The 13,575-nt window shown below is 35.1% G+C and overlaps 1 protein-coding gene across 1 annotated transcript in view; it reads right to left on the bottom strand.

Moving 5' to 3' along the window:
- Nucleotides 1-6,427: 6,427 nt before the first annotated feature.
- LOC138711919 (cytochrome P450 6j1-like) overlaps nt 6,428-13,575 on the bottom strand; it is a 67,773-nt gene continuing 60,625 nt past the window's right edge. Inside the window, exon 6 of the mRNA XM_069843220.1 lies at nt 6,428-9,311. Within this exon, the coding sequence (XP_069699321.1) occupies nt 9,142-9,311 (170 nt within the window). The 3' untranslated portion in view covers nt 6,428-9,141. The remainder of the gene's footprint in view (nt 9,312-13,575) is intronic.

Here is a 13,575-nt window from a genome sequence, read left to right as displayed (position 1 = left end):
AGAATCGCTCTCCTTTCCCCGTCAATCCCTCGCCAACAAGCTCGATAATAATACAACCTATGGGAAGTTAGAAGCCTTGGCCATCGTCGACGTTCCTGCAATAACTCCTATGTCACATCGATTTTCAGATTTTTGCTGTATTAAATAACTTAAATAGTGATGCAGCAAATAATACAATCTACTATATGTATATGTGTACATATATATATACATATACATATATATATATATATATATATATATATATATATATATATACTATATTTGTTTCTTTGAAAATGTAAGAATTTACAATCTCCTATGCACTACTGCCATAGAATGAATACATTTTGTTTTTCTTCCTACTAAAAAATTTAATATATTGCACATAGAACAACGACACTATAATCTGAGACTGCGGTGGAAATGTATTGTATTGTTATTTTAAAAGTTTTGTATATCCTTAAATATCAGTCCTATCAAAATTTTTCCCGGGATAAAACTTATCGGAAATCAATTTTAAAAAAACTTTTTTTATATAATATTTTTCACAGAAATCAATAATAAGCTAGATATTTCGGTTTATTTAATTCAGGCCCCCTTATAACCCCCCTTTTAAATAAAGTATTTTGAATGCCATATAGCCTAAAATCTAAGTTACAACGAACTTAATTTATATTCCAATTTTCATCGAAATCCGTTCAGTCATTATCGCGTGAAAAGGTAACAGACAGACAGACAGACAGACAGACATACAAACAAAAATTTCAAAAAAGCGATTTTCGGTTTCAGGATGATTAATTATACACCAATTATTTTTAGAAAAGCGAAAATTACCAGAAAATTTCGCTTACAGATTTATTATTAGTATAGATGTCGTAAATCAAATATTGAATAATTATTAATTAGGAATAATAACTGTATATCGAAGTTTTTCATAGTATTTTATTTATAACTTCATGTTACTGTTTTGATACGTTCCATTAGACGTTTGTCATAAACACAGAAAATAAAGCAAAACATATGTGTATCTTATCTGTCGCCCTCCATACAAGAAGATACATGTCGGTGAGATGACCTTGTACTGTGCGTCTATTTATTAGGGTAAACTGGGTAGTTATTGACCAGTATACAGTGATTGACCGCTTCCTTTTTTCAAGTATATTGTAAATAAACCACGATCGCGATTTCACTTTTTCCTGCATATACCTCTAGTAACAACCCTTACTTGTGGTTAGTTGTCCCTGTTCATCCCACTGAGTTAGTGTCTGTTGTCTCAGAGGACTGAAATCAATTGGAAATGCAACTGAACGTAAACAAGTGTAAGTAACTAGAGTAATTGCTAAGAATAATGCACACAATAATTTATTTATTCTGCAAAGAATACATAAATTCTGGTGCTCGTTTTCACACTCATAGTGTGAGAAAAGGTGTAAGGTTTCCGTCCACAGAATATTATTTTGTAAAAGTTTTTATATGACATAAAAATGCCCCGTGGTCAATCACTATAAAGTGAATGTCCGCAAACTACAGTGATTGGTCGTTTATAAATTATTTGTTAGAATAACGACCAATTTGCTCCAATTCTATATAATGTGTCAGCTATTTGAAGCGAGTTTCAGTTTTTATGTCAGACAAGTTGCCTATTAATCAAGGCATTCAATCTGAACTTCAGAACGTGTAGGCCTATGGTATAACCTGAACGTCGTAGCAACAGATGGCGGTGTGTAAAGTCTATGTGCTACCATAACCTCTTTCGGACTGTGTTTTGCGCGGGCAAGTCGTACGCAGGGTATTTGTTATCATCGGTTGCGTACGGCAACATTCCACAATACAAATCAAATGCTCCGTGTCCATGTTGACCGTCGACGTTAATGTCAACAAATACGTAAGTAATCGTCTTAACCCTCTCCCCATATCCCGACAGAAAGAAAAAAATTACCTCAGTATGTGTTTCCAAATAATTCACATTCCTGCCACTACAGGCGTTACCGTACGTATCGGTAAGTACTCTTCAGAGTGAACGCCGTACTTCCTAGGCAACTTCTATAGCACATAGGTAATACGCCTCTGCGGAAGTGTAGGAAGATTGAATTCTCTAGGCTAATCGACTAGCCACATGACGACATACAGCGAGCCATGACACTCTTTGAACTGAACACGCAGTATGTTATCGGTTAAATGAGGGGAGTTTTACAGGACTGTTACTATATTATAATGCCTAAGCCAAGTAAAGTGCATTATACAGAGGAAGCTTTACGAAACGCTATAGAACCTGTCCGCAGTGGAATTGTTTTAAATAAAGCTGCCAAGACGGTTGGTGTCCTAAAAGAACCTTAGCGTCCAGAAAAAAAATATCCCTTCGCAGGAAAAGTGTCCTTTGGTCCTCGTCCAGTGCTGAGTGAAGCCATTTGCAGTAACATCAGGGAAATGACACACACTTGCTTCTGATAGGGCACAAAAGAGGAAAATAGAAGAAGAGGCAAGAGAAGAAAGGACGCGAATCAGAGATAAAAGAAAAGGCAGCCAGAAGATTTTTTTTTATTTTTTTAACTTGGTTATTTAACGACACTGTATCAACTACGAGATTATTTAGCGTCGATGGAATTGATGATCGCGAGATGGTATTTGGCAAGATGAGGCCGAGGATTCGTCATAGATTACCTGATATTTGCCTTACGGTTGGGAAAAACCTCGGAAAAACCCAACCGGGTAATCAGCCCAAGCGGGAATTAAACCCGCACCCGAACGAAACTCCGGATCGGCAGACAAACGCCTTATCCGACAGAGCTACGTCGGTGGCGAAGAGATCTTAATGAGAAAGATCAGAAAAAGAGAAACGAAACAGACAAGAAAAAAGCGAAAACTGTGAAAATGTGTTGTTCAATCGCTAGTAAGTGAGTATTCAATAACCGTGCAGTAGACGGTCAATCACTAATAAGCGTGTGGTCAATAACTGTGCATTAGACGGTGAATCACTAAAAAGTGTGTGGTCAATAACCGTCCAATAGACGGCCAATCACTAATAAGTGTATGGTCAATAACTGTGCAGTAGACGGTCAATAACCGTGCAGAAGACGGTCAATCAGTAATGTGTGTGGTCAATAACCGTGCAGTAGACGGTCAATCACTAATAAGCATGTGGTCAATAACTGTGCAGTAGACGGTCAATCACTAATAAGCGTGTGGTCAATAACTGTGCAGTAGACGGTCAATCACTAATAAGCGTGTGGTCAATAACCGTGCAGTAGACGGTCAATCACTAATAAATGTGTGGTCAATAACTGTGCAGTAGACGGTCAATCCCTAATAAGTGTATGGTTAATAACTGTGCAGTATAGGGTCAATCACTAATAAGCGTGTGGTCAATAACTGTGCAGTAGACGGTGAATCACTAATAATTGTGGGGTCAATAACCGTGCAGTACACGGTCAATCACTAATAAGCGTGTGGTCAGTAACTGTGCAATAGACGGTCAATCACTAATAAGGGTGTAGTCAATAACCGTGCAATAGACGGTCAATCACTAATAAGCGTATGGTTAATAACTGTGGAGTAGACGGTCAGTCACTAATAAGTGTGTGGTGAATAACCGTGCAGTAGACGGTCAATCCCTAATAAGTGTATGGTTAATAACTGTGCAGTATACGGTGAATCACTAATAATTGTGTGGTCAGTAATTGTGCAGTAGACGGTCAATCACTAATAAGCGTGTAGTCAATAACCGTGCAGTAGACGGTCAATCACTAATAAATGTGTGGTCAATAATTGTGCAGTAGACGGTCAATCACTAATAAGCGTGTGGTCAATAACTGTGCAGTAGACTGTCAATCACTAATAAGCGTGTGGTCAATAACTGTGGAGTAGACGGTCAATCACTAATAAGGGTGTAGTCAATAACCGTGCAATAGACGGTCAATCACTAATAAGCGTATGGTCAATAACTGTGCAGTAGACGGTCAATCATTAATAAGTGTGTGGTGAATAACCGTGTAGTAGACGGTCAATCCCTAATAAGTATATGGTTAATAACTGTGCTGTATACGGTCAATCACTAATAAGCGTGCGGTCAATAACTGTGCAGTATACGGTCAATCACTAATAAGGGTGTAGTCAATAACCATGCAATAGACGGTCAATCACTAATAAGCGTATGGTCAATAACTGTGCAGTAGACGGGCAATCACTAATAAGTGTGTGGTGAATAACCGTGTAGTAGACGGTCAATCCCTAATAAGTATATGGTTAATAATCGTGCATTATACGGTCAATCACTAATAAGCGTGTGGTCAATAACTGTGCAGTAGACGATGAATCACTAATAAGCGTGTGGTCAATAACCTTGCAGTAGAAGGTCAATCACTAATAAGCGTGTGGTCAATAACTGTGCAGTAGACGGTGAATCACTGATAAGTGTGTGGTCAATAACCGTACAGTAGACGGTCAATCACTAATAAGCGTGTGGTCAATAACTGTGCAGTAGACGGTGAATCACTAATAATTGTGTGGTCAGTAATTGTGCAGTAGACGGTCAATCACTAATAAGCGTGTGGTCAATAACCGTGCAGTAGACGGTCAATCACTAATAAGTGTGTGGTCAATAACTGTGCAGTAGACGGTCATTCACTAATAAGCGTGTGGTCAATAACTGTGCAGTAGACGGTCAATCACTAATAAGTGTGTGGTCTATAACTGTGCAGTAGACGGTCAATCACTAATAAGCATGTGGTCAATAACCGTGCAGTAGACGGTCAATCACAAATAAGTGTGTGGTCAATAACCGTGCAGTATACGGTCAGTCACTAATAAGCGTGTGGTCAATAACTGTGCTGTAGACGGTCAATCACTAATAAGTGTGTGGTCAGTAACTGTACAGTAGACGGTCAATCACTAATAAGGGTGTTGCTAATAACTGTTCAGTAGACGGTCAATCACTAATAATTGTGTGGTTAATAACTGTGCAGTAGACGGTCAATCACTAATAAGCGTGTGGTCAATAACTGTGCAGTAGACGGTCAATCACTAATAAGGGTGTAGTCAATAACCGTGCAATAGACGGTCAATCAGTAATAAGCGTATGGTCAATAACTGTACAGTAGACGGTGAATCACTAATAATTGTGTGGTCAATAACCGTGCAGTAGACGGTCGATCACTAATAAGCGTGTGGTCAATAACTGTGCAGTAGACGGTGAATCACTGATAAGTGTGTGGTCATTAACCGTGCAGTAGACGGTCAATCACTAATAGGTGTGTGGTCAATAATTGTGCAATAGAAGGTCAATCACTCATAAGTGTGTGGTCAATAACTGTGCAATAGAAGGTCAATAACTATAAAATGGACTTGTTGTGTTTATTTAATTTACCTTTGCATTAAAATTTTATTTTTTCTTTTGTTTATTGATTTTGATTTGTTTCTGAGTCTTCACTTAATCCAATGCCTTTAACATTCTCTCAATAAATTACCATTGTTTTCTGCTATTTTATTGTATTATTATTCATTAGCTTAAGTGGTCAATCACTATACAGTTTACCCTATGAGCGTATCACGACCGATCATATCTCGCTGGATCGTGCGACATTCGACCGAGTTCACGCGAGCGATTTAACTCCAATGCAGCACTCTGGCTGGGACACTAGGCCACTAAGTCTCATTCACGATAAAGCTGAAAAAAAAATGCTGTTGTGCTAATGGACATGAACGATTACATAGAAAAAAAAAAAAACAAAGAATTTCCTCGTAACTAACCAAACCATTGAACTCAAATCAGATCCAACGGACTGCAATAAAGAATTCATCCAATCTCATTTCCTCCAACAATGTAAATGAGTTCATTGAAATAAACCCCAGAATTCACACTTTGAAAACATTCCCCAAAACACATGAGACTGAAATAACAATGAAACCCATAATAAATAGCAGAAATGTCTCCAACCACAAAATTAATAAATTCCTACATAGTTTTTTAAATTCAATTTACCTTTGGAAAACAAACACACTAACTAACACTAAGCACATAAGTGAAAATACTTTCTAAATAATTGAAACCCAGAAATAAAACAAAAATATTGTCATTAGATATTTCCAACTTACATACCAACATTCCGGTTGATGAAACAATAAATTATATAATCAACACGAAATTTACTGCCTTAAAAATTGACCCGCCATTGGTAAAACAAAAAATCCACCTGCTAAATATTTCCCTTAAATAAAACTCTTTCATTTTCAATAATAATGTATATCAGCAAAAACAAGACCTAGCCATGGGGACCCTTTATCAGGTTTAATAGCTAAAATTTTCCTGCCAATTATCGATAGCATAAACATCCAAGACATTTTATTTATTTATTTATTTATTTATTTATTTATTTATTTATTTATTTATATATTTATTTATTTATTTATTTATTTATTTATTAATTTATTTATTTTATTGCTAGTAAGCTTCAAATGAATACAAGTTAATGCAATATAATATAAACTAGCACACTCCTGAATGAGTAAGACTCGTAAGCCGCTTTAATATCTCCACATATCTCAGATACGTTGATGATACTCTCCTAATATACGAAGATGACAATAACAACACTGACAATATTACAACAACTTTTAATGAATTACACCCCGTAATAAACTTTTATCGGAAACGGCCAACAGCCGATCCATCAATTTTCTTGTCCTAAAAATCACTATCAACAAGTAACTGCCCATCCTAGCATCTCCCCTTCATTTGATGTTTATTGAATCTATAATGTAAGCAGAGCATTTCTACCACTTCGTGCCTGGACATCGACAACAGAAGGTCTCCTTGCTCTTTACATTCACGTCGTAAGTTCATAAGTTCATTAACCTGAAACATCTTAATACGCGTCAAACTTTAGATTCCAAATCATTACAGTTTTATTTCCTATTAAGAAATATATAACATTTCACGTTTCCAATCCAATTACATATTTATTTCAGAATCCAAAGGCTCGCGCTGTTTCGAATGTTTTGAGTTCACAACTGTAAATGAAGATAATGTATTTCACGCGGTTACATAAGGCTGCCAGCCACATGAAAATAATTTTATACCCGTACTTTAATTAAGTTTGATTCTTTTAATATGTTTGTACATGTGACATTATGTAAATGTTATAATTGTTTTAACGCAATACTTGTTGAAAGTTTCTATTAATTTGCATGCACAAATAATAATAGGCTATGTTTCTTAACCCCATATTATGAATGCATTCTGTAGAAATATGATCTGAAGATGGTTCATTGAAGCTGAAAACATTAATGAATAAAATATAAAACAGCATTATTGTATAACTCAACATATATTTGGATTTAATAAACATAGTTGGCCATTAATAATTATCATTCATAACTGTAACGGCTTATCGGAAAATTAAAAAAATGGTAATAAAAAATTAAAGTTTGGTCACTATGCTTTCTATGCAAGAACAGCATTACTGTATTATTTCAGAAGTCCATATTTTTGTAAAAATAGTTTAATTTGATGTGATGGTACCTCAGAATGTTGACAACGTATATTATCTTACTAATAAATAAGCTACATTTTTCAGTATATTCATATGGTTCTGTTAAGTCTCAGACACTATCAAAATTTGAATAATTTTTTCTCAACATAGGCCTACCATTTTACCATTAACATTCTTATTGCACCCAGGTATTCAATTATAAACAGTAGCAGATGTAGTGAGGTCTTTGCCTTTACAAACTTTGAATAACGTACTGCATTTTGAATGTCTGGAGACATAACAAATAACATAGAGACTAACAGTGACTGACTGCATTATGTAGGAGTATCTTAATAGGGGGGACTAATCAATGTAGAAAAAACGTACTATTACGGCAATTAATGAAGACGTAAAAGATGTAGAATTATAAAAAAGAAAAACGAAAAAATTGAAGGATGTGTAGAATTTGAATATTCAGGAAATGAGCTAATAAAGATGGTAGACATGGAAAAGAAATAATTGAAAGAATAACAAAAGGAAGAGCAATAATAAGGTTGTTAAATGGAATTTTATGGAACATACAAATTAAAAAAAATATATAGGCCTAAGAGTGAACAAAAAGTATGGAATATTCATAATAACTTCTAAAATCTTAATTTTACAAAAAAATATTAGATATATGGATTTATTGAGTAATATTATACATACAGATTTTTATATTATCATAGTTTTCTCTAAAATCCAATAGACGGGTCTTCTGACCGTACGTGCTTTGTACCTAAAAGAAGTCCTACTTTGTAGGTTTCACCCCCCCCCCCCAGCTGTTATTATATCCAACTCTCTAAAAGAACACACATATTAAAATGAAAATGGCACACAAAACATATTAGCCTATACAGAACCTGTTGGGGAGATAAACCGCACAATATGATACCAGTGTTCAAAAATGCTAATTATTTAGACATACAGGATGCGACAGTAAACTATTTTTTAAGGCATCCTATATTAAAATTTACATATTCCGAATCTCCTTTAAATTTTACGTATGAATGTGTAAAAATTGTATCCATTACCCACTTCATGTCTTTTAACTATTTACTAAACGTGTTCCGTAGACTTCGAACTTGAGACAAATAAGTATGTAAAATGATGCTGAGTAGACTATAAAAGTAAACAAAACACTATGGCTAACCAAACTTTACCACAAATGCTCAAAATGAAAATCATTCTCAATGTCCCAGTCTAACAGGAAACGGTACATGCCTTTCTCACACTTACATGACTGATCTGTTCCATCTCATATATTTTGTAGTTTCTTTCCAAATTTATTGTGCTGTGTTTGTAATTTTTTTGTGTACGATACATATTTTTGGTCGAGGATAACACAGCAGTGTGGAAACTCCTAAATAAATGAAATATTAATAATGCTTACAATAATAATAATCATCGCATCCAGTATCAAAATGTCATTCTCTATTCACGAGAAGAAAGAACGATACTTTACAGTGGCCTGAAGACTGCGATTTACGCAAATAAAATAAACATTCTGTCAAAATGCCAAATTATGCGGTTTCCCAAAAACGATTAAAGTAAAGATTATTTTTTTAAATAATCATTAATTTTGGACTCCGAATCCAGTGATAGTGCCCCTTAATATTGATTGGTCAATTAGTATGGAGAAGCTATCCACTTCTTATGCGTCGATCCTTTCGAACTTGAGGTACACAGTATCCAGTGGCACGAGGATGAACGACTTGGGCTCGAACCTCAGCGGTACAGGAGTCTCTTCGCAGGGCGCCACCTCGTAGCGGGATAGGATGTTGATGAGACCAGACTTGACCTGGATGTAGGTAAACCTGTATCCTGCGAAAGAAAGACATTGGACATTGTACAGAAGCAAATACTATGCGTATTGTTTTACATCAAGGAAATCTGAAATCAGTAGTCATTAATTTATATAAAGATAATGTGAATTACAATTTGTCTGCTTGGTTCATAATACGTCTGTGAAAGTCTGTGAAACCATACTACAAATAGATGAAAATCTGTCCGCCTTGAACGAATATCACAAGCTTCTAATAAATTGTTACAATTAATTGTGAAGTGTTGGTAACATCACTGCTTTCATCCAATGCAAAAAATCACAAAGGAAATTTTATTTTATTTTTTAATTGACTTTCAACATCACACTCAATTTATTCTAAACTTCTTGTCGCTGTATATCGAGAAAAATTTAAACTTTTAATTAAATTGTGTTTCCCAGGACTTATTTCGTCTGCTGCTACAATAGAGCACTTCTTAATAAACTCAGCACTCACATTATGGCTCCACATTTGTTCGAATTTGCTGTGAAATTCAATAACTAAGCCTTAGAATATTTGCAATGCATTTTACATCGGGAAACTTATTGTCATTTATGTGTTTCAGTTCCTCTATCTTCGCTATTCCTTTTTTTTTTTCCTAATGAAAATCATGTCGCTTCACTTCATTTCGTCTTAATGTCAATGTTCTGCCCCATATAATTCCACAATCCACAGAAAGCACTTCATTATCTCTTCTTACGTTCTTTTTCAGAGGTCTGCAGAAGATGCTCCTTTTGCTATTTAAACTTCCTTTGCCTTGCTATCCTCCTTTTGGCTCTCTGGCAGCAACTCATGTTATTTCCTTACAATAAACCCAAGATATTGGAAGCTGTCCACTTTTTCTACTGTCTCATTAATATTCGCATGTTTATCTTTTTTAATTCTCTTCCAGCAACCATGGTTTTCGTCTTGTTTTCACATTTGGTGATCTAAATAATTAAAATATGTCACTTGCTCTTATCACTTTGTCATTTAAAAGCTACCTTATTTGATCCATTGATAACTTTAGATTGTTATTATAAATGGTCATATTATAAAGCTGGCGTCAGAAGGCAAAAGAAAATAAGCGCCAAGGCATGGATTTTCAAATCCGACCTGACAAATGGCGCCTTTAGCATGTTACCATGGCAACCATTCAAATCAACCAATCACAAGAGACGCGTAACCATTGTAACGGGACGGTGTTTCCGTGTGTAACCTATAATTTTTTTTTTCTTAAAGTTTACGCTTTACTGGAGGGATATTCGAGTCTTTGTTTTTATATTCATGCAATCTTAAGTTCCTTACCACTTCTTCTGTTTCGACTGACTGTACCGTTTCACACTCTGTCCATTTTCTTAAGCGCGATCTGTCAACGCTTCGCTATCCGCCGCCATTTTTAATTTTAATCGTATCCGACCATAGTCGTAAAAGTTCAGCACGGCCCTAGTCCTCGTGTCGGAGTGTACTCGTATTACCTATTCTTACGATACGAGTAGCATCCGAGTGGTCATCCGAGCAAACTCGGTCCGATTGTGCTCGTATCATGTTAACGAGGCTTAAGCACTTACGCGTGATCTATTTAAACAAACATTGGTGCTGGATTCGAGTCAGGTCAAGTTGGGTCCAGTCCCTATCCTGTGGCGCCGAGCCTTATACATGATTCACACGGGGTAGTTACAGGAGTCAAGTGCTTGAAGCCTCTAAACTTGACACCATATTTTGTGTTCACACGGAGACACTAAGCTTGAAACGATGTTTCACAATTCACACGTAAAAAACACGCGCTGAATGTTGTATGATTGGAGGCACACTGTTTTTAAGTTTTTTTTTCCCCTTTTTGCGAACCACTTCTACGAGTACATTAACGTTATGGACACATTATTTAAGTTTCGTAACAAGTTTCTGAAATAATTCCCTCTTGTTTAATTGTATTTTTGTATTATTATTATTATTATTATTATTATTATTATTATTATTATTATTATTATTATTATTATTGAAGTATTTCTCGTGCTGTATATATTCCACAGAAGTTCGCATGCAATTCTATAAATGTTACAATAAGTTGTATATATACAGTATATAATTTTTTAAAATTTATTTATTATGACATGGAAAACTACACAGGCTAGATGTCCATCAAAACACACTGTTTTTAAGTTCCCCCCCCCTTTGCGAACCACATCTACATTAACGTTATGGACACATTATTTAAGTTTCGTTACAAGTTTCTGAAATAATTCCCTCTTGTTTAATTGTATTTATTATTATTATTATTATTATTATTATTATTATTATTATTATTATTATTATTATTGAAGTATTTCTCGTGCTGTATATATTCCACAGAAGTTCGTACATCGCATGCAATTCTATAAATGTTACAATAAGGTGTATATATACTGTATATATAATTTTTAATTTATTTATTATGACATGGAAAACTACACAGGCTAGATGTCCATCAAAATACACTGTTTTAATTTTTTTTTTCCCCTTTTAGCGAACCACTTCTACATTAACGTTATGGACACATTATTTAAGTTTCGTAACAAGTTTCGAAAATAATTCCCTTTGTTTAATTGTATTTATTATTATTATTATTATTATTATTATTATTATTATTATTATTATTATTATTATTATTATTATTATTGAAGTATTTCTCGTGCTGTATATATTCCACAGAAGTTCGTACATCGCATGCAGTTCTAGAAATGTTACAATAAGGTGTATATATACCGTATATATATTTTTTTAATTTATTTATTATGACATGGAAAACTACACAGGCTAGATGTCCATCAAAACACCTTCTTCACATAAATACACATGAACAATTTAACTTGCCCTTATAAAATAAGTATATGCAACACATTATCAATAGAAATAAAAGAAATAAAAACATGAAAGAGATATAGCTTATAATTATTCAGTATTGACCAAAAAAAAAAAAGAACTCTCAATAGGGCCAAAAATAAGGGAAAAGTTGTGATATTTTTTTTTCGATCTAGAGCTATTAAATGCCGAATTTTTTCTATATATATTTGGAGGGATATAAACTGGAATTAGTTTGAGTATTTCAGCGGAATCGGTATTATTTTTGTTCATAATTTTCTGAGAAATATCATCGAGTAAGTCGTTCTTCTGTCATTGAACATATGGAAACCAAAAATTCATCTCAATAATCTAAGTAGTTGGGATCTGGAATGGACAAGGTATTTTGAATATCTTATAATAGAACGTTGTTTTTGCAACGAGGATTCCAAATTATTGTAGCACATTCTACTTGCTTCTAACCAGGTGTAGACCTAACCTAAAAACACGTGGTTGCTTGAATAATTTCGAATTATAAATCCAAGTAATTGGTCCACACCTGTGGAGTAACGGTTAGCGCATCTGGCCGCGAAACCAGGTGGCCCGGGTTCGATTCCCGGTTGGGGCAAGTTACCTGGTTGAGGTTTTTTCCTAGTATGAGCAAATACTGGGTAACTTTCGGTGCTGGAACCCGGTCTCATTTCACCGGCATTATCACCTTCATCTCATTCAGACGCTAAATAACCTAAGCTGTTGATAAACCGTCGTAAAATAACCTACTAAATTAAGTTAAATCCAAGTAATTTGTAAGCAGATTTAGTAATTGTTAAAATGCGTAGTTTGAAAGTTAAATTTATCTCAAATTCGATATCTAAATTAATTAGCTATTAATTTAAACAATCAAACACTATCCACAATATCTGCTTGCAAGTTGCTACTTCCTACAAGCTAGCATTCATACGAGGAAAGTGGTAGAGTCAAGTTGATCACGTAACGGGAAAGTGGACACAAACGTTAACGAGTCGTCAACTCAAATTCTGCTTGACAGCCAAGTCACAACTTGACTGTCTCGACCATAGCACACGGGGAAAGTCGAAGGAAAGTCGAGTTGCTGCAAACACTTGACTCCTGTAAACTATCCCCTTTTAAATTGACCTTTAAGGTTCTTTCTATATGATACGGCCCATGCAAGCATTTGGTTTCACGAGATAACAAACGACCTATAACCGCTACGCTTCAATCCCTACCACCTGAAGTCACTCCTGCAGGGTTAGTAGGTCAGTTAGCGACCCAACAAAGAACATCAAGGAAGCCAATAGATCAGACGTCTCAATAGGGCCTTCACGGAGCATATCCTCCTCTCTCATTTTTAATGTAAGAGTGCAACAAGATGCGGGAGCAGTTCGTGTATCTCCGGATGACGTCACTGACCGCGCCGTTTGAATGTATAGATAGACATCTCCAAC

The sequence above is a fragment of the Periplaneta americana genome, chromosome 13, assembly GCF_040183065.1.
Source record: "Periplaneta americana isolate PAMFEO1 chromosome 13, P.americana_PAMFEO1_priV1, whole genome shotgun sequence".
Taxonomy (NCBI): domain Eukaryota; kingdom Metazoa; phylum Arthropoda; class Insecta; order Blattodea; family Blattidae; genus Periplaneta; species Periplaneta americana.
The sequence above is the reverse complement of the archived record's forward strand: the minus strand, read 5'-3'. Positions and strand labels throughout refer to the sequence as shown.